The sequence below is a fragment of the Diospyros lotus genome, chromosome 15 (genome assembly GCF_014633365.1).
Source record: "Diospyros lotus cultivar Yz01 chromosome 15, ASM1463336v1, whole genome shotgun sequence".
Classification (NCBI taxonomy): domain Eukaryota; kingdom Viridiplantae; phylum Streptophyta; class Magnoliopsida; order Ericales; family Ebenaceae; genus Diospyros; species Diospyros lotus.
This window is the reverse complement of record NC_068352.1, coordinates 26,244,246-26,271,733: the sequence shown is the minus strand read 5'-3', so window position 1 is coordinate 26,271,733 and position 27,488 is coordinate 26,244,246. Positions and strand designations below refer to the sequence as shown.

Here is a 27,488-nt window from a genome sequence, read left to right as displayed (position 1 = left end):
CTAATTAAGTAAACTTTTTAAGTTCAAGAAGTTTCAGATTAAATAAGCAAAGTTGAAAAAATATACTACCAGTTTACTCAAAATATATAATGATCCAGTGATGGGGCATTTGATAAAAAGAAACTATTCTCCTGCTACTTGGAAAGAGCTCCTTTTGTAAAAAGATTCCTTTGTTACCTTCCACACTACATTCACTTAATTTTAAAAATATAATTATTTACTTATTAAATTTTAAATTACTACTATTTACGTTAAATTTTATTTAACGTCAACCATCTATCACTCGTTATATCACTATCTAATCTTACAAATGAAAAATATCTACGTGACTAACGAAATCCAACTGTCTAATCTTACAAATGAAAAATGTCTACGCAACTAATAGAATCTGAAATGACCCAATCAATTTTAATATACACTAATTGAAATTTAAAATTATAATTATTTACTCATTGAATTTTAAATTATTATTACTTGCTTACTGAATTTTGTTCAATGTCAACCATTCATCACTTGTTACATCACCTTTTGATCTTGCAAAGTGAAAATGCACACTTGGCTAACAAAATTCGAAGTGGTCTAATCAAAATTTTATTTTCAGCCAATTCAGCTCCAAATCAGATCCCACCTATTTGCTAACTACCAGGTAAGCACGATTTCTTTTTCCAAAAAACAAAAGCTCGATTTCGGACAAGTTAGAAATCAATTTCCCCAATCCTAAAATTTTCCCTAAATCCTCTCTGCCCTAACTCTCAAAACCTAAACATAGTACCAAAATTCAAAGAATCAGTTATGGAAAACGTGGATGGCACTGCCTATACAAACGAGGAAATAATATGTATGTGTGGAATGATTGCCCTCACAAGGACAATTCGAGTCGCAAGCATTTGGGCGGCCATAGAAGCTACACCCTAAGAACCTATAACTCGGATTGTTCTCCATCCAAAATATCCTCATAACTACAATCCTCCCACACACACACACACATTGTTTCCTTGTTTGTATAAGCAGTGTCATCCACGTTTTCCATCATTGATTCTTCGAATTTTGGTATTGCATTTGGGTTTCAAGAGTTTGGGCAAAGAGGATTTGGGAAAAATTTTAGGATTCAAAAAATTGATTTCTGATTTGTCTGAAATCAAACTTGCATTTTCTTGGAAGAGAAATTGTGCTTCAGCCTGGTAGTTGGCAAATAGGGTAGGATCTGACTTGGAACTAAGTTGACTAAAAATAAGAATTTGATTAGATCATTTCGGATTTCGTTAGTCATGTGAGCATTTTTCATTTACAAAATCAAACGAAAATGTAATAAGGTGATGGATAATTGACATTGAGCAAAATTGAATGATTAAATAATAACAATCTAAAATTTAGTAAATAAGTAATTATATTTTTAAAGCTTAATAAATGTGTGTAAAAATTGGTTGGACCACTTCTAATTCATATGAGCATTTTTTATTTAAGTAATATAATGAATGATAAATAATTGACGTTAAGCAAAATTTATTAAATAAATAATAATAATTTAAATTTATTACATTTTTTAAGATAAATATTTATTAAATTTTCCCTTATCTAGTGAGGCAGTCCAATTTAGTTTTCTTCCAGCCAAAAACTTTCATTTTATAGAAGATATTACATTTGCAAAGAACAAAAAAATAACTTTTCATGTAATTAAATAAAACCACTCCATCAAGCCGCCCTATCCATATGGAAGAACATTATCATTATCCAAACTGAAAATCAGAGTCTTGGTTTTCTAATTTTTTAATTCATTTTTTTTAATTCATCAAGAGTGTTCGAGCTTCATCAACTAATCTCCAGGAGCAAATTACCTTCACCCCCAAATAAATTTGAATACAAACAATCTATACACACTTAAAAGTTAAATATTCAACACTCAATTTTTGTTTTTTAGTTCTAGTTTTTATTGTTGGGTGCTTACCACAATTCTGCTAGTCATTTTGTAATTGCAACCGCACCCAACTCACATATGAAAGCCATCTTACTCAATTCAATCCCGCTTTTCAATAGAGGCACAACCCCTTGCAACTCTCCTTCGAGCATATCTCATCTCCATCCTACAATCCTTTTCAACTAACAATTGGGCCAATTTTTCATCTTTGGTCACAATCATTTAAATACACTTGTCAATCAAAGAGCCTTACAAGAACCAAACAAGAACAAGGCACCTGCAGAACTCATGCAAGACCATAATTTCTACCCAAAATCCTAAAAGCCTACTTAAAACTGTTCAGATATCAGACAAAAAACTATCCTAAGAAGGTTAGGATATGGTACAGATGATAAAGTGCTGGCATTCTGATAGATGGCTGTCGGATGCGACGATGCAACTATGATCAGTTAACTTGGATTTCTTCTTCCTATTTTTTAACTTATCCCCATTAATAAAAGGCCAAAAAAAAAAAAAAAAAGCTGTACTACTATCAATAATGAATTGCACATTCCAAAATTGGAATTGCAGAGAAAAGAAATAAAGCTGTACACAAGAATAAAGCCAAAAGCAGCACCATGAACGCACGTTGCTTCTGAAATGTCTGCCAGCTCCCTCGCGGGGACCACCTGCAACCAAAAACTGAGTAACCATTCCAAATGCTTCAATGGGAATGCTCTCGATGCTGCTTCCACAATGCCAGCCAGCTACGGTTAGCGATCCCACATAGCCTGAAAAATAGCAGGTCTGTTCTTCAACCAATGCACCAACTCCCTGTCCAGGGGACAATTGTGCATAACAGCATCTAGCATGGGACTGCCAAAAATTTTTATGGAATTCTTGAACGACCAAATCCGATCCTTGGGCCATGGTCTCTGAGGCTGCTTTTCCTGTTGAAGTAACAGACACAGAAAGTTAAGCAATTAGTTCGTCTCAAGGACATGAATTGATTAAAAAACAGAAAGTAGACATGGGTTTGGACAAGTCAAAACTCCAAAATCTCTAAGGTGCCCAACACCAGCTTAAAGGCCCTTTTTTCCAACTTAACAAAAACATTCAAAACAATAACCATCAACGGTTATTGATGATCAACCTGACCAATAAAAAAAATAAAAATAAAAACAGTAACAATCCTCCATATCCTCTATAACTTCAAATGCTCTTCGTCCCATTTTTCTGAAAGCCTTGGGAAAATTTAAATTCATCAACCACATCCAGAGTCCTCGAGCAACTCAACTACCATTCTCCCTGATGAAGGAGTTTAGCAACAAATAACAAAATATTTGACTTCTATCATAGGTTGCATCAGAAGACTAAAGGCTACCATGTCTTATTTTGCTCAAATTTATGGGACGAAGGTCAACATAACTTGATAGGTACAATGCCAGAACACATCCATAATATGAGTCACAAGCAAAATAAACACACGGCTCAGCAAGATAAAAGAGATTAATATGGTCGAGCTCTGGTAAAAATGCAAAAGGGGTCTACTACCATAGAAGAGCCTAAGAAAGAAAGCTTGTCTACTGTTCTGCTATAGTGGCAAAGGTTGGACCAAGAAAATTATATACTGGAGGAATAAGCAAAGAATGATAAAGCAATATAAATAAATAAAAACATACCATTCTTGCTAACATGAATTTCACAGTCCTTGGGCCATATACCCGATGCCGAGATGGTTTCTGGACCTTGGCATAAAAGGAACCAATGTCAGGTAGTGATAGACAACCCCTGCCCCCTCTAGCTAGGTTACAATCTGGCTCAGCATTAGTTTGGTTATACCAATATATCAACTGCCCTAAACAATAATTTTCACCATACGTCTTGCTGTATTCCTGGAAACCTGACCCCAACTTATCTGAATATTTGGGGCCAAGGTCAAGAGGACTAATGTAAACAGGTGGGGAAGTTACAGCCTTGTATTCCTGCAGGTACAAGTGAAGTCCAATTAGGACCAACAGGGAAACATGTTTTAACAACTTTAGGGGCCTGGAAAACATTTTCTAATTTTCAAGTCCAATTTTATAACTAAACATGCTTCATTTTATTTTTCAAAAAGCAATAACATTCAATTTTAGAAAATTTAGAGAACATCTATTTTGATGTTTCCAAATTCATAGTATAAAGTTGAAAAAATAGAAAATTGAGTTCTCTATTTCTTGTTGGCGATTCAACCATTCAATTGAAAATTGGAGTTGAAAAATCAGAAAATATTTTCTGTAACTGAACAGGGCCTTAAGTTCCTAACACAATCAAGTTGTGACAATAAGACTCACCCGCACTCTAAAGAAGAACTTTGTATGAGCATAAATGTGAATCAAATCAGCAGCAGCATCATGCCTACACTTATATGTACATGAAAGATTTCGAACCTCATCCCTTAACCTAAAATAAGAATGAATGAGCTCCACCGGGTTAGCATATTTTAACAAGTAAACATACTTAAAATAAAGGAAAAAATCACATGCAGCTCACCATATCAAAGATTTCCGCAGCTCCTTCTGGATGTCATTAGAACCAGATGGATCATGAGCATGAATCTTGGACTTGAGATCCTTTAGCATGCTAGCATCCATATGAGGAGCAATGCATTGAGTAAGTTCATCTACAAGTGATCCCTCCCCCTTCCATAGAAAGGAAACTGCTTCTTCAGGACTCAACCTCTCCACCGGCGGTGGGGCATTCTTTGGGTCACCAAAGACACATCTCATGACATACCTGACCTATACCACAACAAAATGTCACAAGTACAAAGTTAAGACCTTCCATCTCTCATAATGAAAACCTCTGATGCAAGCACCAACATCTCATTCTGGATACATCATCATATCTTCTGAAAGAGCATACAAACTCCATGTGTTTTGAAAGAGAGAGATGCTTAAAAAACATAACTACCTTGTCAAGAGTAAGAGCCAAATTCTGAAGCCTTTGGTTGAAGACACCCTCAGCCTGTCTCATACAAAAAGAAAAGGATCAATGATCAATATCACAAATTGAACTGCAAGAATGCCCTGACCAAGTATAATAGAAAGAGGGGGAGAGGAGGAGAGAGGGGAGAGAGGGGGGCGCTTAGTTGCATTTACCTGGACTTCAGCATCACTTTTCTCAACATCAATTGAAATATCTGCAAAGTATTTCCTCTTCTCTTCCACATTATGCCTCAGGATCTCATCAGGAAGCTTAGTTCTTTCAAAATTAATAAATCTCACCTTCACATGAGATGAATGAATCAGAAAAGAATTGAATGGTTCTAAGGTTATACCCACAAATGCAAACAGCATAAGAGCATTACCAAGCGAGCTGAATAAGCAATCAGCCAATCGGGCAATCCCCCAAGTAGGCAACTTCCTAAACCAGCTCTACCCAAGTCAATATAATCTTCTTCAGAGACATAATTTAATTCACAAGCCTCTAGCAACAAGTGATGTCGATCCAGTATGCCATGCCACTCCTTCAGCACCTAGTGCACATCACAATCCAGTTAAAAGAAAATAAAACTGACTCAAAGTGACCAAAAAGATAGAAGTCAATTAGTATATGGATGCGGTAACATCCAGAACAAAATTCTAAATAAATACAGCATTATGGCTAGGGGCAACAAGAATGATAATCTAGCAATCCTTTGCACAAGCAAGATATAAAATGATTAAAAGTTTCTCTGCAACTGTTTTTATCAGTCACTTGACAATTCAAAGAGCACTTAAGATTCAGCAAATGTTATGCAAGCCTGTACCTTCTGGAAGGCTCCTTCACCAGTCAGATTCAAGTAGCTTCCACGGCAAACCTGGCTCCCACATAAACAAACTGATGCTTCGTATTCTTCTTTACTCTGTATCACAATTAGCATATACACATTGCCAACATTATTATAGGGACAATTCTATTATCTTCAGGAACAAGGGAATGACAGTGACAAGAAACACACCTCCGTGACAGAATTGTAATCAAATGTGATCTCTTCACCATATTCAATTGGCCGTACAGCATATATTCCAATCTGGTACTGACCATCAACAGCAGTAACTCTGCTTTAACAAAAGATAGAGCTGAGTATGCTTGAATTCAGATTAACTACAAATACACAATCATGTAGGGGGAAAAAATCATCAATTAATGGAGATAAAACTTGAGAACCCCATTGAACTAATGAGATGTCATGACCCAAGATTCCATAAAAGGGCATTATAGTAATAGACTTAGCAAGTTGTTAGGAGATATTTTGTAATACTGTTACAGCACATGGATGCTGTTATTTTTGTTAGAGGAAGCCTATAAAAGGCTGTTGGTACAAGGCATGTTGAATAATAATTGAAATTTTAATTTCTCTCTCTTTCCCCTCTCTCTCTCTCTCTCGTTCTTCATTGTCCCATTCCTTCTCTCCCTAATTCTATTCAATCTCCCTCTTCAATTCTTCTCTATTTCTTCCCCAAAATTCCTTCCAATTACTTCTAAGACCCTAGCTAAACCCTAGGGTCATGACAAATGGTATCAGGGGAGTCCATCCTTGGCTATGGTTTTGATTCAAGTTCCGACGATGATTATCGGTGAGTTCCTACGGTGAATAGCGGATGTTGATACACTCGATTGTGAAACTCAAAGTGTTGCCGACTTTTGGAGGCGACTTCGAATGACGGTATCTGGCTAGTGATTTTCATACCTGACCGTGATAGGGGAGGTGAGATACGGCCACGATTCTCGACAACCCAGGCGAACTCAAGGAGTGCGGTGGTCGTCCAGCCCATGGTCCGTGATTGGGTGAGAAGGAGTCGTCGACAGGAGGCGATTGTTGAATCCGTAGCAATCGTGAGCAGAGCTGATTCCAGCCAGAGACAACAGAGACGGGGTGTTGGACGTCGAGTGCAAAAGTACCGAGCTGATAGCAAGTCGCTGGTGTTAACGCGAAGGGCTAGGAGACTCGTTACCAGAACAGAAGGCTAGTACAAGAGTTCCATTGTAGTTGGCGACGCGGACGAGGAAGGTGTCATAGCCATTATCAATCGCGACCAGTCAATAGGCAGCACCAGAGGAAGGATTCGAGGCGAGTCCAGCAGTCCGGGCGAAAGATTCTGGACTTCCGATTCTGCTTACCGATGATGATTGCTGTCAGGTGATACCTTGCAAGTAGATAGCGAACAGTGTAGGGGCTCAGCTGATCGATTTGGATTGAGGAGACGAAGGTGCCAATTCCAACGAGGAGGGACGACGTGAAGTGGGAATAGGTCTGGGTCTCAGCTAAGAAGCCCAGCAATTTCAGTATTTGATTCTAGCAAGGTTCGGAGCAGCTGGGAGTGGATTTTTTGAAGGCGAATTTGGATGGGTGATTCTAGGCAATGACTTGCGATAATTCCGATCCGACTTCATTAAGGTAGATCATAATGGAGCAGTAATTTCAGGCGATGGATTCCAATCGAAATTCTATACTGTGAGCAAAGGGAAGCAAAGGTTAATTTTGGCTTTGAATTTTGGTTTAATTTGTTTGAAGAATAGCAGTATGTATTGGTCTTCCAAGTGTCAAGTCCGTGAGATGTCGACCATGGGAAGCAAGGCACACATGAGACAAATGGAGTCTCAATTGCAGCTGAATGATGCTGCATCTTCAGTGGTTAATTTTCATGCAAGAGAGCAGCCTCAATTGCAGCCGAAGGATGTTGCATTTTCAATGGAATGTCCTACTCGTGAAGCCCTAGGAAGTAGCGCGCGCACGAAGGAGTCCAATGGAGTCTCAATTGCAGCAGAAGAATGCTTCATTTTCAGTTGAAATGGAGCCTCAATGGCAGCCAAAGGAGGCTACATTTTTAGTTGGCAACAACAGGGACAAAGGAACAAGCAATGAGATTCATGAAGAGTGCAAGGAATTCGGTCGAATGTTCCGTGAAAAGTTGTAAGAGTTTGCAATGATACTATCTAAGGAGTATCATTACAGTTTTCCCAGTCGAATACTTTGATGACTATCATGGAAGTTTTAACAAGGAGGAGTTTCTTAAAATGGAGAAGTCGAAGGAGAAGACAAGAAGGTGGGAAACTGATTCATCGTTGACTTCCAAGTACATGCTTGGGTATTTGGAATTAGGCAGCAATATCAAGAAGGATGTTGGCAGCATCAAAGATGATATTGGTGATGGATTACATCCTTCAAAGGGAACCTGTAATGAATAGATTGATAGGGCAGCCAATGCAGAGGGATCATTTGATAATGCTGAAAAAGAAGTCCAAATAGAGGGGAATTGCAGCCTACAAAAGGGAAAAGAAATTGTTGAATTACTTGCAAGGAATCCAGAGATCATAATTGAAATTGCAGTCATCATTAAAGATATTCTAGGTGATAATCGAGAGGTCCAAACCAAGAAATGATTGGGGAAGTCAATCAGAAAACAGTACTGATGGGAGCCAGTAAGAAATTGGGAGACTTGGACATGAATTCGGCCACAGCTGCTTTGCAACCAGCTCTGCAACAATGGAAAGAGCTAATACCTCGTCAGAACTAGCAGTTAAAAAATGAAGGATTATTGAAGGAAGAGGAAGCGAAGGATTTAGTTAATAAGCAAGCCATAAATCGTGGGGGAAAAGATGAAATGATGAAGTGCATATGGCAGCCGCTGAGAAATCATTGGCAAGGATTAAGGTGGATATTGCTACAGAGCAAGGCCATGGGATGAATGGGAATAGAGTAGAGGTTGCTATGGAGGTAGGTATGTCATCCTTCCTCGTATTGGATGGGGGGGGATTGAGTGTAATTGGACAGCCATTGCAGGACTTGGGTGCATCGGACTTGAACTTGATAAAGTTTCTTCTGCTGGAGTCTTGCGCCAACTTAGTCTTGGAATTAATCTTGAGAACTTACAAGCCTAGAAGAAGAAAGAAGGAAAGAGGCATGACTGGGATTGAGAAGGTTGGAATTGGTTAATAGCAGTGATCAATTGTTGAAGTCCTTGGGGACAAGAACTCTCTCAAGAGGAGGGGAATTGTCATGACCCAAGATTCCATAGAAGGACATTATAGTAATAGACTTATTAAGTTGTTAGGAGATATTTTGTAATGCTGTTACAGTACATAGATGTTATTTTTGTTAGAGGGGAAGCCTATAAAAGGCTGTTGGTACGAGGCATGTTGAATGATAATTGAAATTTTAATTTCTCTCTCTTTCCCCCTCTCTCTCTCTCGTTCTCCACTGTCCCATTCCTTCTCTCCCTAATTCCATTCAATCTCCCTCTTCAATTCTTCTCTATTTCTTCCCCAAAATTCCTTCCAATTACTTCTAAGACCCTAGCTAAACCCTAGGGTCATGACATGAGAGTACTTATCACTCAAGGACACCAATATCCAACAACACAGAATCCTCAACAAAAACAAACTTGAATATCATTATCCAGTTAAATGCTATATCAAAAGAGCTCTTAAAGGTGTTGAAAATTCATTGCATTTTTTTGAAGTGGAACACTCATTTCCATTTATTTATTTATTTTAACTGAGAGGGTGCTCTTCTTCTTCTTCTTTTTTTCTAAGGAAATTCATCAGGATGCTCCCCTTTTGTCAATATTCTTCTGTTACTTTTCTTGATGAGTTTTTGTGGTAGATAGTTAAGTTTCCAAGGTTGTGAACCTTCTTTTGTAACAAATCTCTCCCTTCTGGCATTCTTTCTACACAATTGCATCACTTTACTTACAAAAAATAAGCAAAACCCCATATAAATTCTTTTCTAAATCTTCACAGAAGATGTAGTTACTTGCAAGCTATTTTTCACAAAGCCTTTATTCATCATTTTGACCATATTCACTTTACACAACTCTAGTGCACCCGGGGAGGGGCATTTCTAGCATTTGGACAAACCAATGCTGATTCAATCATGTTCCACTCATTCAGTCTTCACTCTTCTAGTAGTTTGCCCCCTGGCCCGTTGGAGCATCATTAATTGGTGACACACATCTAGTTTTGCAGCTTAGGAATAACAAGACAAATATAAAAAATAATTATCGAATATTGCTAAAATATCTTATCCGCATATAACTTAATAAATGTTTATGCAAATTATGTCATCAACACAAATTAAACATTCTCCAGATTCTGTACAATAAACCTCCTCTTTCTCCATTGAATTAAACAATAATTAAGAGGTGGTTTCTGCAGAAAAGAACAAGTCAAACAGCATAATGACATCCTAAACACAACTTTAAATAGCCACAAAATCAATGGATACCCAGGGTGCTAAAATATAAGCTCCCAGGAAACATTAAAGTTTTCATTTTTAATTTTATGGGGTGTTTCACATAAATTTTCTGAACCAGCTGCAGAAGGCCTTGAGAGTTTATCTACCATTGTAAAAATCCAGCAGAAATTCCATTGCTTTCCACCATTACTAAAAAAAAAAAAAAATCACATATTACCTACTCAAATTACAACAAAACATATGTACCAACAATAGAATAAATTCAACTGTTTACTCCTGGAATTTTGTGCCTAGATACAACTGTAAGGAAACTATCAGACAAGTAATCAGATAGACATGCCTTTCAAACAGAAATGAGATAAACAAGCATGAAAGCTTACTTTGCCTCACAATTAGGGCGGCATGAGTGACAAATTCGACTTGCATAGTTTGCTTTATGCATTGCATCAACAACTACCAAGTCATAGCCATCAGCATCACCCTGCCAAATAAGCAAAAACATCAGATGAACATGTTGGTGTAATACGAAGAAATTAAAGGCTATGACAACTTCAAGGACAAACTTGTCCATGTAGAGCATAAAGCATACCTTTGGCCTCTCAAGATTAATGTTATAAAACTCTGGTGCTGGATCTTCACTATTTTTTTGCAAAGAACGAATCCCATCTTGCTTCTCAAACCATTTCCAAGCAGGATAAACCTATATTTATCAGCAGAGAGAAATATATCAACAAAAGTTTCAGCATCTTAAAACTTTTGAAGAATGCTTGGAACTTGGATTTGAACAAGAAAAAATGGGAATGAAAAATATCAGAAAATAAAATGGGTAAATTGCCAAAAAAAAAACTGAACTTTTACCATATTTTCAATTTTGGACTAAACTTTTAATGTTATTAATAATAGCATCCAACTCTAATTTTGTTTCAATTTTGGACTTCCATTTTTCTCACGTTAATAAAAACAACTGTTAAATGGTGACATCACATGCAAAGTTAGATTAGTTGCCTGTCACCTCAGATTAAAAATGCTGACATGGTCTGCCAACTTAAACTACTAAAACATATAAACTAAATATATATTATAATTAATATGAAAATTTAAAAACAAATCTCTGACAGTCTAGACCAGAGCTGAACCCCAGTGATGGGGGTTCCGGCATCACTAGGGTTTGACTGAACCCCATCTATCCACATTCACCTCCCATATCTATCGAGGTGTTAACTTGCTCATCTGTTGATTCATCAAGCTTCACTGAGAAAACCTGAGGCATTGACATCAGAACAGAGGCAGATGATGCTTTTTGTAATCATAACATTGCATCCAATAGCAATGTTCAAGACAAATAAAACATGAGCAGAATAAATTCTTTCTCTTTTTTTCTCCGTTCTTTTCTCCTGTTCTCTTCTACTTCTTTCTTTGGCTTCTGTTCTCTTTCTGTCTTCCTCTCTTTTTTTTCCATGGTTAGTGCACCATGGTCACAGCCACTGCAACTGCTGCCCACCTTTCTTTCTTCTTCTCATCATCTTGTTCCCTTGGATTGCAGAAGGAACCCCATCGCTGGGGTTCAACTCCAGCCATGGTAGCCTGCACTTTTTTTTTTTAACTTTCATATAATTAATATATATATATATACACATATATACATACTCAGTTTAAATTTTGTGTTAGTTTAACTGAGATGCCAGGCCTCATTAGCATTTAACGGTTTTTATTAACAAGGGAGTATCGGCAGTCCAAATTGAACCAAAAGTAAAGTTGGATATTACTATTAATGAAATTAAAAGTTCAGTCCAAACAAAAACAAAGTAAAAGTATTTTTGGCAATTAACCCAAATAAAATTAAGGAATTGCAGCTAGATTCTTATACTATTTACTTATTTATTCATTTTTGGTTGAGTTCTAAAATGAGATTCATTCATTCAGTAATTCCCTGGACACTTCTAGTGTTGAAGGTGCTCTTATTTCAGCTGATCCTAACCCTAGATGAAGTAGAAGAGTTGCTTTAGGTAGCCGACAGCTAGCATAAAACTCATTGGATCAAACTATGTGAATTCTAGATAAGATGATGGAGATCTAGAATTTATGTAGCCAACCAAGATGGTGAGATTAAAGCTTGTGATTGTCGTTTTTGTGGTTGTCTATAAGCTAATGAAACAAAAAAAATGCACATCCATACCTCACCCAGAAACTCCACAACAAAATCCTCTTCACCAAATCCACCTTCTTTATTGCAAACAACGCCAAGACCCTGAGAAACAGATAACAGTGAACAATAGGAAAACAAAACCAGTATCCTAAATAAAACTTCAAATAGAAAAATAAAAAAGTCATCAAACTTAACATTCTTTCAGGAAAAAAAAAAACAAAACATTCAAACCTAACATTTAGACTAGAGACAGTGCACAAGAGTAATCAACTATTAGATCTTGCAGCTAAAAAGTAGCCCTTACCTTCCTATAAGCAACATAATTATCCCCGGGACGACTATCAATTGCCTTCAGGATACATTCACAAAATTTAACAATTCGTGTATCATGTTCTTCCTTGGCAGTTTTTAGGATGTCCTCAACAACAGGCTGCAAAGGATACATCATGGGAGTGTTTCCAGTGCCTGTGAAGTGCCGAACCTGCTTATTCAGCATACGGAGTAGAACATCTTCAATAAACACGTGCTTATCCTGAAGACTCCAATCTGATCCCTCTGGCATGGAATCAAGAAGAAGATTATGAGTGTAAGGATCTATGCCATAAACTTCTTGTTCTATTACCTCAACTCCAAGCTGTTTTCTAGGCTTATAGTCCTTAACTTCAGGTATCTCCATATCCGATTCCTCAGTGCCATTTCTCTGAGCACTGAGCTTCTCAGCATAGTCATCAGGTAAAGAAACCTGCATCTTCCTCTTCACTAGCTCCTCGTCTGCTACAATTACATATCTGTCAATTATTTCATATTTCCTAGTAACAGGAGGAACAAGGCTAGCTTTCGTCATTCGAGCACCCCATTCACGTTCATCAGTCAGAGAATCAAACCCATCATCTGCAGGGAAGTATCCATCTCCCCTTGAATCAACAACACGACTTTCTGATTGGAAATCAGAGCCACTTTCTGTATCTGAGTCACTACTCTCACTGTCAGTCTTGGTTTCTTCAGAAGACCCGTTCAGTTCATCAGATGTCTCACTTCCAGAGTCCATAGATTTTTTATTCAACCTGGATAAACGCCTTCTGATTTCTCTATCAGAAGCATACTCTCCATAATCAGAACCACCATTAATAGAGGTTCCATAACTTCGAATCATTTTCTTTTCCGTCACCTTGTTGAGCTTCTTCTTGTACTTTGAGGTAGCAAGGTCAAGACCTGCAGATAAATCATCTTTCCAGTTCTTCATCATCTCATCTCTTTCATGAGAAAGCTTAGAACCACCTTCCAAGCGTGTAGCAAGTCGGATAAATAATGTAACAATGCGATTCATATCTCCAGCATCACCACGATTTTTCGCTCTGCACACAGATAATATTTGTAAAAACGAGGGCAGGCAAGGAAGAAAGAAAACATGCTGTTAACATGCTCAGCATACAAAGGTAAAAAAGTAGGCAACAGGAAAGAAATGAGTAAGCAATATAAGCACAAGCACATCAAAAATACTATGGTAACTGCAATATGGTACTGTCCAGAGATCAAAATTTTGCAAAAACAGCAGTAGGATGCCAATCAGTATAGTAGCCCAAAATCCTCGGTACATATTGTGGAATCAAGTGCACTCAATTGTTGTGTGTGAAGCTAACAAAAGCTCCATCTATACCATAATTATTTGGATGCAGGAAATCAACTGATTTCATTTTCCTTTCCTCCCCCTTAGGTGGATTACATATTCTCCCTTCAATATTTGCTAAAATTTAATGTTCATGAAGCAATGCATAAACAGTGTGACCTCAATCATCATACCTAAGACATTAATCATAATTTTGTAGTACATTAGATAAATACATCACATGTGTAGAAGTACCAACATAACATCCAAGGATGAACAAGCACCCCCCCCCCCCCCCCCCCCACATCACAAACACAGACATCAGAAACAAAACATGTAAAGACAAACAAATGAGAGTCTCAGGGCCTCTTTGGCATAGGTTACATTTGGGATTTTTTCCTTCAGTTTTTGTTTCATTGAATTTTCAAAATGCAGAAGATGGTAACTTGACACAAGCTGTTAGCATCAATCTTATCTTTAACAGGTTCCACATTCTGAAAACATGTAAAAGAATCCACAACAGATTTCTAGAACGTGGCCCCCTTTGACAAAAATTTAGCCCAGGCATCTATTAAAAACTCATCTGCTAAGCCTACTCCCAGTGGCAACTTCATTTCTTATGTTTCGGAAACAGCAAATAGCTTTGGTTATGGTTCTTGTGTTTACTTTCTTTTTGTTTTTGTCATTTTAAAAAACCAAAAAGTCGGAAACTCTAAAAACACCTTTGTTTTAATATAGATTTCACCTACATGTGGTAAAGATTTTCAGAACCAATGAAAAATCTTTTTGTTGTCACCTAAAATTAGGGTATTTTGAGAACAATTTTTGAACAATGGTCATAGGAAATAGATCGCCGAACATATTCTCCCCAGGTTATCTGGTTCTTCAGAAAACAAACTATAGTATTTTCACCCATACCTCCATCTGCAGCCTTCCTCAGCTTTCAAGACAATTAAGAGAGCTGAAGGGGCTATTTCTCCATTATTAACTAAGGTTCCACTGCTAAATGCTATTAACCGAGATTCATCCTATACAACTGCCAAATAGAAAAGCTTGAACTTACTTGATTGCATCCCGGCACATCCGACTGATATCCTCTTTCACAGAGCTCAAGCCACGGCCAGCATAGTAGCCACTCTTCATTCTATTCTCAATTTCAGCAACCTGGCAAGCATGAAATATGAGCTTTAAAAGACAAATATATGCATGTGTATATATAAGAGAAGACTTCTCATCAGGCAAATCTAGAAACCATATCACAGTACCTTGGGCACAAAAAAATCAAAGGTGTTCTCCTTCATTATGTCTTTCAGACCTGAAACAAGGAATTCCTCCATCCTCTTGTAACTACTTTCAGATTTTCTGACAGCCCAGTGCCTCAAATGCGCATCCCTAGATAGGATGGAAGATGACTTTCTAGCATCATACAGTTTTGAACGTTTGTACAAGCTTTTGCGGAAAGACTGATTTGCTGAGTCCCTTCGATTCAAACTTTCAAAATAATCTCGCAATCCACTGGAATCATCCATGTTACTTTCCAGCCCATTCTGACTTTTGAACACAGTTGAAGTTCTCTCATTTATGTGCTTAAGGCTCCTTAATTTTGAATGTCCTCTGCTCTTGATCCAATTAATGTTTGGAAATTTATCAACCAAATGAATTAACTGGCTGCAGCCTCTAATATCCATACAAGATAAGGAAGGGAATAACCGAATAATTTTCTCCAGCATGCCCAAAGAGACATTGGTGCAACCAAGTAGAACCAGTGAAGTTATCTTCTCCTTTTTGTAACCATTCTGCAAGCAAACAAAAATATTAGACTTCAACATTGGACAATTTTCTCAATTTTGCATTAAAACTGAAACAACATCCAACCCCAACATAAAACAAAAAAACCTCCACAAGCCAAAACTAAAAAAGTACATGAAAAGAAAATGTAACAAAAGAAAATATACCATGATTTTCCAGATGATGCTGTCAGTGCAACTAGGGCCAAGAGATGACAAGTCAACCTCTCTGGAGATGTCTTTGTAAAAGTTGACCACTGCTCTCCAGTGCTTACAAGTCAAAGCAGCAAAAACAAGGGATTTTACATCATTTCCGAGGAAATGAAAGATCCGTGCCAGTGCATGACCATCCAATAGACCCCAGCATCCAGTTTGAATCTCAGAATCTACATTGTCCTCCTTGTGAAAAATAGCATCACTGCACAGATGATCAAATGTCCATTCTTCCTTACCTGCTACTAATTCCTCTTCTATTTCATAATCTTCCTCACATTCATCAACCATTAACCTGGCTCTCTTGCCTGAACAGAAGAGATTCCGAATCAATAATGTGTTACCTTCAATATTTTTCTCCAAAAAGTAGCTTAAGATCAGTATTTATTTCATATTAGAGAGCAAACATGAGATACACAAAGGGTCAGAAAAAGAGAGATCCCCACTATGCAGATCATTAAGACAGACAATATGGCTAATATGACAAATATGTATGACCCTCATGCTAGAGATGTAGAAATTTGGATAAGTCAATTGAACAATTAACAAAAAGTCCTATCATAAAAACAACTAAAGATGAGGAGAGTAAGATGGATTAGAAATATGAAGGAACAAAGTAAATGCACTTCAAAACATTCTCATATGAATTAATGCTGCACGTCATTCTTTCTAGTACAATACTGTGTTATTAAAGGCCCAAGGGGCACTAAGGCGCAAAAGGGTGTAGAAGCCTAAGGCACAAGGCACCAGGCGAGGTATGCACCTGATGGAACTAGGCGCATGCAAACTAAAAAAAAAAGAAAAATATATATCATATTTGAAGAATAAGATATAAAATAGATGCCAACTCCTAATAACATATTCACAAACATGTTATCAAGGAAATTAAAAAATTCAACATATACTAAAGAAAATAACAATAAAAAATACCTAAAGATGCAATCTAAAAGTCTTTTAAGTCAACTTGAATTAAATCTTAAAATAATTTATAAGTCTTAAATCTTAATCAAGATTAACTAATTATACATTTTAAATAATCTAAAAATCACCCTCATCATCAAGATCAAACATTTCCATAATTTCATCATTAGAAGCATCATCTCTAATGTCTTCTTCCACATCATCTCCCTCTCCATCTTCATCTAGTTCAAATTCAATTGGAGCATTTGAAGCAGTAGTCCTTTTACTCATTGTCAAATTTATAGTTGACGCAATAAATTTAAACCCTAAACAGTAAAAAATTTAATAAAATAATAAACAGTAAAATAAAATCCTAAAAAACAATCAAAAAAGCACAGGCACGCCTTGATAGTCCGCGCTTAGGCACACCTTTAATAACACTAGTACAATATGTGTTATCACAACTACGATAATCAGATGACTGCAACAACTCAAGCCTTAATCCCACTAGAAGGATCAGCTACAAGCTAATCAAATGACTAGATACACAAAAAGATAAATGGCAAAAGAATGCAATCACAAGAACTTTAACATAGCATTTATAATGCAGAGAAGAGAGTGCATACAGTCATTTAGATATCTACAACGAAGATCAAAGAATGAAGCCAAAAGATGTCATTGGTTTAAGTTATGTCTAATGATGACAGGCATAAAAGATGAGCAAAGTTTGAGGAAGTCAACAGTAATATCTAACTTAAGAAAGCCTTTTGTTTGATCACAATCATGGCCTATAAATTAAGCGACAAAGTAACCTTCAACTGACAATTTTAAACTAGAAACACAAACAGGGAGATTGAGGGTATGAACTGTAAAGGGACATCATTAAATGAAAGAGAGAGGTGAAGAAGAATTTTTCAAAAATTGTATCCTGAAACATAAATTGTATCCAGGACTCTTTACAGAAAGTTCTGAAACTTTTACAATACCTGAATTCTGAAATTTACTATAGAGAAATTGATTCTGCATGTATTTTTCTATTTCCTTCTTTGGCTGTTTTGCACTGATCCATGGGTCCAAGACCTCATTTATGGCTGCAGCAAACTCACGACTCTTATATGATTTCATCACCAGCTCATGCAGCTTCCCCCTGGTAAAACCAATGAATTGCGGATGCAACCTGTGGAATGAACTGGAAACAGTGGTGTTTCCACTAAGTGTGGCGCCTGTTAATCCAGAAGCATCACTAGATTTTTTATTAATATCATGTTGGATCTTTACAGAAGGCTCAGAAGCCTCTGCAGCAGAGGTCAACGGAACCCAAACTCTATCAACTTTCCTGAAAACACTGATGTCCTTCCGGATGACACCTTGATCCACCAAGACTTGCATCTCTGAAAATGACGATGGCCCATGCTCATGCCCAGCTCCATCAAGGTAGTACCAATCACCTAGATGTAACTGTAAGTCATGTCCTGTGCAAAGACGGTCTTTTGGTATATTAATGGATGTTGTACTCCTACAGAAGCCTCGTGATTCCTGTTCACAAATGCTTTTAGATTGAGAACTATGTTCTTCTGATGATCTCTTCACATCTCTATTTCCAGAATGAGCTCGAGAAGACCTTGAACTGTATCTATCCTTTCCTCTGACCTTTGCACGGGGCTCAGAGACAAAAGAACCATGGTCTTTGACCACACACGTATTTATCCTCACAACAGGAAGCATGTTTCCCTTTGTTCCTCTTACAGGAACAGGTTTTGATTGATTCAATCTGCTGACTGCACTACAATCATTTGACTCATCAGGCAAAGAAAAAGCCCAAGGTGGGAGGTCAAGCCTTCTGCTATGAGAAGGACGGTACAAATCATCTTTCCAGTGCCATCTGGGATCTTCAAGGCCAGATTTTGGCATTTGGCATAGAGGGTACCCATCATTGAGGACAAACTTCTTTCTCCAGGATCTATCTTGGGCAGCTTCATCATGCCTCTTCCAATCCCCTCCCTTGCACGGCCACCGGCCAGAGAACCAGTCAGTAGAGTCACCATAGGCAAACATAGTGTCCCTATCAGATACAGCAATTGATCTTTCTGAAGCTTCTTTTGCTGCATGATCTGGATACCTCGATATGGTGTTGCCTGCATCTTCATCTTGTTGTTCCCCAAAGTGAAACCCATGCCAAGTGAATCCTGCACATACTAGGAACAAGTGCTTCAGCACAAGCTTTGAAAATTGAAGTATTGTGTCCATATAGTACACCAAAGAAAATGTAGAACAGGTCTAAATGCTAGATTGCACGTTATTGATGAACATATTAGAGAGTTGAGGGGGAAAAAAAAAAAGTTGGATTCAAGTGTCACACTCCTAAGGGTAGGACAGTAAATGTAATTTCCTCTTATGCTATAAAGATTGTACTTAGTAGGTTAGGAGCAGCCATGCATCACTGGGTGTACATTCCCGGTTGGTTGTATTCCAGCTGGAGAATGGGGTTATGAAATGAATGAAGTGAATCTTTTCTCTCTCCATTCTGTTATCTCTCTCTCTCATATTCTCTCTCTCCCTCTAAATTCTTCTCCATTCCTGATTATACCTGAAAGATCCCTTGTCAGATCGGGGTATCTGACATCAAGCAATTCTGAATCCAAAATGGTTCCTTTATTCTGTTTCTAAGAAACAAAGATCCCCCTCCACACACACACCCCCCCCCCCCCCCAAAAAAAAAAAAAAAAAAATCAAACGATAATATTTATGTAAGGTTTGTTTCTTTTTTCTACATAAGCCAGCTCCAACCATGGAAACTTAGCAGAGATCTTATGCCACAAAAAAAAATGAAGATTTCTAATTTAAAAAGAGCACAAAGATATTCTATGGCGCATTGTGGGCTCAAATTTAAGTATGCCAACACAGGCATGGAAGTGATCAACTCATAGACTGAAAATTACAACTAATTGACAATACAAGCACATTGGTTCATGAAGTCAACTAAAATCATAGTAACTAGCAAGGGAATACTATCAAAAAACAACTAGCAAGGGAGTATAACCACAAAGGGATAGCTGACAACCTTCATTTCCAAATTAAAGAATAATCAATCACAACAGTACACAAAAAGCCAAAAATCATACCTTCAGGATCTCCATATTTTTTCCATTCTCCACGCTCAAAACTCATTTGCAGTGCTTCTGCAGTATGATAGAATTTCAGAAGCATGAAAAAATAATAAAAGATCTATAAAAAAAAATAAAATATTATTAAAAAATAAAATCAAGGAGTTGTGTTCAGAATAAATAAAATCAAGGAAAGAGATTGAAAAAATACCCCCAACTGTTTCAAGTTCCTGGCCAGGAATTACACTATAACCCTCCAACAAAGCTCCAACTCTTACATCAATGTGGAGATCTTCTGCAGGTTCAGAGGCAACTAAACTCTCACCTGGACAATAAGTAGGTTCCAGCAAAGTGGACGAGGTACCCTGGCCTAGTTGATTAGCAGATTGACCAGCATCTCCAGAATCTACCAACAGATTACCAGGAGCCTCAGGAGGGCTCACTAGCTGAGTAACACTGTCTGAGACAATAGAAAGTAAATTCAAAGTCACGAGTGGGGAAACTGCATTTTCAACAGTAACCCACCTGTCACTGTCCAGGTGCTTGATCAAGTGATCAGATACGAGAAAACCTTCTTCAACAAGTGCCTTCAGGTTGCACAATTTGGAAGGCCCACGTTCCACACCAAAATGATCAAGATAGAACCATTTTCCTGATGTAGAATCCACTGCAGCTGGAACATGTGGTGGTGTGTCACATATATCCATATCCTCTTCCATTGAAGGAAGCTCCTCATGAATGCCATTAGCCTGAGGAGACTGTTTGCATTGCATTCCTTGATTTTGGGAAACCTCTTCCACATGAGATTGAAGGTCTGCATTTTTCTCGAGCAATTCACCACCATTATCCAAGTCACTTCTATCTTGAGATTCTTTAGATAAGATATGAGTGTCTCTTCCACAAGAATCTTTCTGGTCAAGCTTCTCTTCTTTACTTCCATGATGACTTGCTCTCTTTTCACTTCCTCCATTTTTCCGATTTGTTTCTTTGTAGTTATTGTGCCTATTCCTTTCCACTGAGGATCGCTCCAAGAAGCTAGGGGTCCAATCCCTACGATCAAAATGTCGACCTCGATCTTGTGGGGACCGGTCTGAGTAGCTAGGACTCCGGTTTCTATGATCATAGTAGCGACCTCTATCGTGAGGCGACCTCTCCCGACGGATTGGAGTTCTATCATGTGGGGATCTCTCACGGCGGACTGGAGTTCGATCACGGTGATCAGTGCAGCGCTGTCGGTCCCGTGGGGACCGCTCAGAATGCCGTGGGCTACAGCCATGCCTGTCATAAGCCACCCTGGAAGATAAGGAAGATTCATAATGTCTAGAAGAGTACCTGTCAGAGGCTATGTTCCTTGATGCAGAAGAATTTCTGTATGATCTCTCCGCAGTCCTGTAGTGCTCTGAATACGTGGAGCGACTACCATCATCAGAAAGCCTACGGCTTTTTGAGCTCACATAATCACCATATTCTCCATAATGTTTACGATCACCGCTATCAGAATCATTTCCGTGCCGTTTCAACCTATTTCCTGATAAGTGTTCTTTTCCATGATTCTTCCCGTTGCTGTTTTCAAACTTGATGGAGCCATCCTCAACTACAATTTTTGAACCCAACCTCGGGTTTCTCTCTTGACCAGTTTCCCACCTGGATGACCTTTTCAAATGCTGACTCCCGCTTCCTTTGATTTCTTTATCAGTTGCATACTTACCAGAAGGGGGTGTCCATTCTCGCTCAGATTTCAATCCCTTGTTCCTTGATGAATCATCCCTGCGCATTTTCTCCTTGACCACCTCACTTTTATGCCGTCTTACAGGGATGAACTCTCCTTTCTCAATTTCGGCTTTAGAACCTCTCCAGGAGCCCAATTCTGTTTTCTCTGGCTCCCCTTTTCTACACTTCTCCACTATTTCATCAGTTCGAGACCTCCCTGAACTGAATTCTCCTTTGTCAGAATGCTCTTTCCGCCACTTAGCCGAAAGGAACTCCCCCTTTTCCAGTTCCCCTTTCCTCCATTTCTCAATAGGGCACTCTGCCTTCTCAATTTCGCTCTTTACTTCAAACTTCTGCGGCTTCCCGGGAATGAACTCCCCATTCTCCAGCTCCCCAGTTGGCCACTTCAATGAACCCAATTCACCTTCCTCTATTTCCTCTTTTGGCACCTTATCTACACAAGACTCACCGTTCTCAACCTCCGCACTGCAGTTAGCCTTCTCACAACCCAATTCAGCCGTCCCAGACTCTGTCTTCTTCGAAAACTCCTCTCTTTTCACCTTCATCTTCACCTTTTGCTTGAGCGACTTCGAATTGAACTTTCCGTTGTTGCCTCCGCAAAAAGTGTCGGAAATTGGAAATTGCTCCATAATATGCTGCGAAGGCACACATGCAACACCGCCATCGCCCATGGAAGTCCAACCACTGCCCCCAAAAAAACCCACTGAAACCCTAATTGCTCCCTCCTCCGGGACTGTCGATGCTCATACTGCACTCTCAGCTGTCCCAATCTTCGCACCAACACAAAACCCTAATTCCAACCAAAAACACAGAACACGTAACAAATACGTCAGCGCAACAATGTACAGTAACAACAACTTCAGAATTCAAATCACACAACCACGCCGAAAAAGCCGAAGCGACTTAAATTGATAATTTAGGGTTTCGATTCGGCGACGACTTACAGAGAGAAATGGAAGCGGTGAGCGACGATAGATCGCCGGATCGCGAGGCTATCGATTCGAACGGCGACGACGAAGAGCTGAAGTCGAATCTGTGAAATCCCTCCGCTCTCCCCTCTCTCTCCTTCTCTCGTTCTCTCGTTCCTTGCGTATATGTTTTTTACTGTTTCTTTCCTCTCTCTCTCTCTCTCTCTATATATCGCTCGCTCTTAGTTGTTCTTGTTCTTGGTCTGAAAGACGGAAGCCTTGTTATGTTAATTTTTTCTTTTTTCTTTCATTTTCTTCTTATTTTCTCCCATCGGAGTCTCATTCATCCCCCTCCGATATTTATTAACCCAAAAAAAAAACAGATAATCTAAATGTCAAAATTACGCTGCCACCCTGTCTTTTAGTGTATTTACTTTCTAGCCCATGTTTCGCCTCCATTAACATACTTGCTCCCCCAATTCTGCGTTATCATTTTCATAAATTTTAAAATAAAAAACCCTCATAACTTTATTTTTTTTAATTTTTTGAATTTTTAAATTACTATATTAAATAAAATTAATATTAAAATTATAATTTAATAATAAGTGATAGTGCTTATAAGTCTAAGTTCTTGAGTTTGAATCTAATAAATTTTAATTACTATCACGATTAAATCCCAGGAGATATAAATAATAAAAAATAAATATAACGATTTAATTAACTAAATTAGTTAATTACTTGGTTTAGTATTGACTTTTATTGAAAAATATTTAATTCATAAAATATGGTCACTTTTAGGTGACAAGCAAAGTATTCAAAATCTAAAGTTGTTCGCTTTATATTAATTATTTATCATTTATTTAAAAAAATATAGAATTTTGGTTGAAGCAAACTTTTTTTTTTTTTTAAGTAGCAAACTCCATTTTGACTTTGTATTTATATACTTTTTATTTCTCTTAAAATGATGGAGGATATTTCTAAAAAAAGGTTCAAGTTACAAGGGGTTATATGTAATTTTCCTAAAATATTGACCATTAGAGCTATGTAGTTTTAAAGGGAATGCAAGATGGTTTCATGCAAATGACTAAAAGGAGATTTAACATATAAATAATAAAATTCTTTTTTATTCTTGTAAGCAACTAGCTAAAAATAGGTGAGGGAGTATATTCTTTGCATGCCATGTGGCAGTTCTTGATTAGTGGGTGTGCTTCAACTTTCATAATATAATTATTATTCCACCTAAAGGGGAGCATCAATTGTCAATAAATTTCTAACATTATTAAAATGATTCATGCATTTAAGAATGCCAAAACTAAATCTTTTCATATGATGTTTTATATGAAAATTACCATTTTTCATATATAAATATAAAAAATTTACCTTAGAAAAATATTACATCCCATATGCTTGGACATTTGAACTATTTTAAAGGAATGCAAGTAACTTGTCTATATTAACTACAAAGCAAATTTATGGGTAAAAAGCTATCTATTTATTTTTTTTCATAACCAACCAAGCCTAGACTTGTACTCATCCAACTAAGTAGCCTTATATTATAATTTAAGTTTCTTAAGTCTTCAAGTTTTTTTGCTTTTAAGATTGAGTTTAATGTGTGATTTGTTGATAAATGGATATATGTAATTAACACAATAATCATGCCAAAAAAAAAAAAGAAAAGATTTTATAGAGATTTACCTTCAAGAGCTTAAGAACTTAAAGGTTCCATTAAAATGGATAGAAATAACTCTAAATTTTATATTGGAGTTTGAACCTTGATTATAGATGATTTATCTTGATTATAGATGATTTTATTATCAAGAACACACTTGTAGAAAATTAAAATCATATTAAATGAGACTACCTCACATACAAATGATTTAAATATAAACACCAACTTACAACCATTTTACTCAAATCAAAGGTGAAAGACTTTGCAACAACTAAAACTTCACACTTTGGGCAGCTTGGGAACTTTGAATGCACTGGAAGCTGAAAGGTTCTAACTATCCCTTTGAAATGTTGTTTCTTTTCAAAATTCTAACTATGTACCCAGTTTGTATATTTCAAAAAAATTTAGAAATTATATATAAGTAAAATATGTTAGAAATAGAATGTAAGAAAAAAAAACTAGAAAACAGATTTTGTCTCTCTTAAAAAAGATCAAAACTCTTTCTATTATTCCAAAACTTGATTTCTGCCCTTTTGCTTAGTGTGAATTCTAAAAGGGCTTGTCATATCCACTAAAATAATTTAATAAATCCTCACAACAAATTCAAAGTGGAGGGTGGGCAAATTTTGCTTTTGGGAAAGCAATTTTATTATGTTTCAAGCCTTCTACAACTCGAAGATTTTATGTAGAATTTTATTATTTATTATTGTTGTTGTTTCTTCAAGTTTATACATGGAAATTCATAATTTTAAGTTTTTGTATTTATTCTCCTTAATTGTCATTGTTGTAATATCCCCAAGTTAATGTTTTAAAAGCAAAATTTCATCTGCGCACAACCATGAAGAATAGCACAATCAAGATGATGAACCAAGATTTTGTTCATCTTGATCAATTTGATGGCACTAACTTTATGTGATGAAAAGATAAGATAAAACTCATGCTTATTGCCCTAAGGATTTTCTATGTTCTTGATCCGAATCTTTCACCCATTCCTTCACCAAATGATGATAATTCTGAAAAACTTAAAGCACAAAGGAAGAAGAAGGAAGAAGATGATGTTATGTGTAGATAACACATTTTTAATTTACTTTCTAACTGACTCCATGATCTCTACTCTATGGAATTATAGCTCTTGCAATTTGGAATGCTCTAGAATTCAAGTACAAAGTCGATGAGACAGGTACCTAAAAGTTCTTAATCTTCAAATATTTTGAGTACAAATTCCATAATGATATGCCTATCCTGCTACAAATGCACGAATTACAAGTACTGGCTAATGAATTGGGGGTTGCAGAGATTGAAATTCCTAAAGCTTTTCAAGTGAGAGCAACTATATCTGTTACGGGTATTTCCCGATCTACTACATGTGGGCCGGATGTAATTCAGTGGGCCGGCCCAACCGCTTGCGATCCAGGAAACCTCGAGCTAAGCCCATCAAAACGAGTTCGCGATATGCTGGAGCCCAGGCTCATACAGTAGGACCAAGTGAGCTCGCTGTAATGCCCCTAACTTATCAGCGTATTCGAACGAGCTCCCAGCGATCCTTATGGTCCGTTGGCTCAGTCGATCAGCTTGCGTAACAGAAATGATACAAGCCATGGTATATCATTAGGCCAAAGGCCGCCCCAGTTGGATTGTTCAAGCCTATTTTCTCGGCTATTTGGCCGGCCCATGCCAAACCCATTTTGCTCTTTTTGCAACAACATCATTACGGCTACGCTTGGGTTTTCGAGCGTTCACCTCAAATCTCATCCTCATTAATGATGGATCTCATTCTCATTAATAACAGATCCCATCCACATTAATAGAAGTCTCGTCGGCACCTTGCTGCTGTAGGGACATCCTCGCCGGCTATTCTATCACATCACTTACATGCGTATAGCGCATGCAAGAGGGCTCCTTCTCATATATATATCAACCAGCCTTTCCAATGGCATGGGTATGTATTCTTTTTCGCCAACTTACCAATGACCGATATATTTGCTTACTCGCTCACTAACTTGAGCTTCGGAGTACCTTGTAAGGATGGGCTAGCAGCTCAGCAAATCGAACCAGATACCTCGTTCTTTTCCTCCTGGATCCACGCACCAGTGCGGGCCAACGAATCACCGTCGACCAATTATGAACGTCGACAATATCAAAATTGCCATCTTCTTGGAAAGGCTATAGGAAGAAGTTTCTCCATGATTTCAACGATTTTTCTTTAAAAGAGTTACAAAAACACCTTTGAATAAAGGGTGAGAGATAAGAATGAAAATTTTTATGATGGAAATAATAAAGAAAATGCTATGAGTAAGCCCTCTAACAAACCCAACAAAGGCAAACAAAATTCAAGAAAATTCGCTTGGTGCCAAAAAGGATCAAGGGAAATTCAATAAGCCTAAAAAATGAGATTGTTTTGTTTGTGAAAAACCTAGTCATTTTGCTAGGGATTGTAGATTTAAGAAAACTCAAAAACTGAAGGCTAATTTCTTGGATGTAAATGATGATAATCTTGCTACTATTAGTGAAATTAATGTTGTTTAAGGTAAAGTATCTAGTTGGTGGTGTTAATTATACTTGTGCTATGGAGTATGTTTGCTATGACAAATCTCTTTTTAAAACTTATGTTGAAGTTGGTGATGGATAAGATATTCAAATGGGAAATGAAGGAAGGTCCAACGTGTTTGGCAAGGGAAATGTGGAACTTGCCTTTACTTTGGGCAAGAAAGTGACCCTCACTAATATACTTTATGTTTTTTATATGAATAGAAATTTTGTTAGTGGGGATTTGTTGGGTAAATCAGGAATTAAATTTGTATTTGATTTGGGCAAATTAGTTTTGTCTTGAAATGATATATTTGTTGGTAAAGGCTATTCTAGTGATGGAATGGTCAAGCTATCTCATGTACTTGATGATTCATATATTAATAATAATAAGAATGATATTTTTGTTTACATGATTGATTCAATTTCATTATGGCATCAAAGATTAGCGCATGCTGTCTTAAACACAATGAAAACAATGGTTAAATGTGGATTGATTTCATGTGATGTTAATGAATTTAAAAAAAATGTGAATTATGTGGTAAATCTAAAATGATTAAGAAGCCATTTAAAGTGTTGAAATAAACATTAATTTGCTAGAGTTAATCCATTTGGAAATAGATTATTTATTACATTTATTGATGGTTGTTCAAAATATACATGTGTATATGGTCCAATCAACTGATTTATCCTGAACTTAGTGTTATATTATAATTTTATCCAGTTTTGACATCTGTTTCAATTTAGTTCTTGAACCTTAAATTTAGTTTCAATTTTATT

At 37.2% G+C, this 27,488-nt stretch overlaps 1 protein-coding gene across 2 annotated transcripts; it reads right to left on the bottom strand.

Moving 5' to 3' along the window:
• Positions 1-2,090: 2,090 nt before the first annotated feature.
• On the bottom strand, positions 2,091-22,772 carry LOC127791776 (histone-lysine N-methyltransferase ATXR3). 2 transcript variants are annotated; one of them, XM_052321810.1, is made up of 20 exons: positions 22,550-22,772; positions 20,086-22,395; positions 19,893-19,949; positions 17,757-18,965; positions 15,826-16,178; positions 15,136-15,666; positions 14,934-15,034; positions 12,569-13,619; positions 12,295-12,366; positions 10,708-10,818; positions 10,499-10,599; positions 5,880-5,979; positions 5,688-5,783; positions 5,247-5,414; positions 5,038-5,163; positions 4,850-4,903; positions 4,430-4,677; positions 4,231-4,339; positions 3,577-3,879; positions 2,091-2,844 (listed from the first exon to the last, which is right to left on the bottom strand). In XM_052321810.1, exons 2-20 carry the CDS (start codon positions 22,274-22,276, stop codon positions 2,668-2,670), a joined length of 7,158 nt encoding a protein of 2,385 aa, XP_052177770.1. In that variant the 5' UTR covers positions 22,277-22,395; positions 22,550-22,772; the 3' UTR covers positions 2,091-2,667. The 2 variants fall into 2 exon arrangements, with proteins under 2 accessions (XP_052177770.1, XP_052177771.1); XM_052321811.1 differs by having other exon boundaries at positions 17,757-18,956.
• Between the last annotated feature and the right edge of the window lie 4,716 nt (positions 22,773-27,488).

Excerpts from the sequence above, each read along its gene's own strand:
- LOC127791776 (XM_052321810.1), bottom strand. The coding sequence starts at position 22,276 with ATGGGCGATGGCGGTGTTGCATGTGTGCCTTCGCAGCATATTATGGAG. Across the intron at positions 13,620-14,933 it reads ATGTGCCGGGATGCAATCAA|AGCGAAAAATCGTGGTGATG; the intron begins GTAAGTTCAAGC and ends ATCTGTGTGCAG. Across the intron at positions 10,600-10,707 it reads TTAATCTTGAGAGGCCAAAG|GGTGATGCTGATGGCTATGA; the intron begins GTATGCTTTATG and ends CTTATTTGGCAG.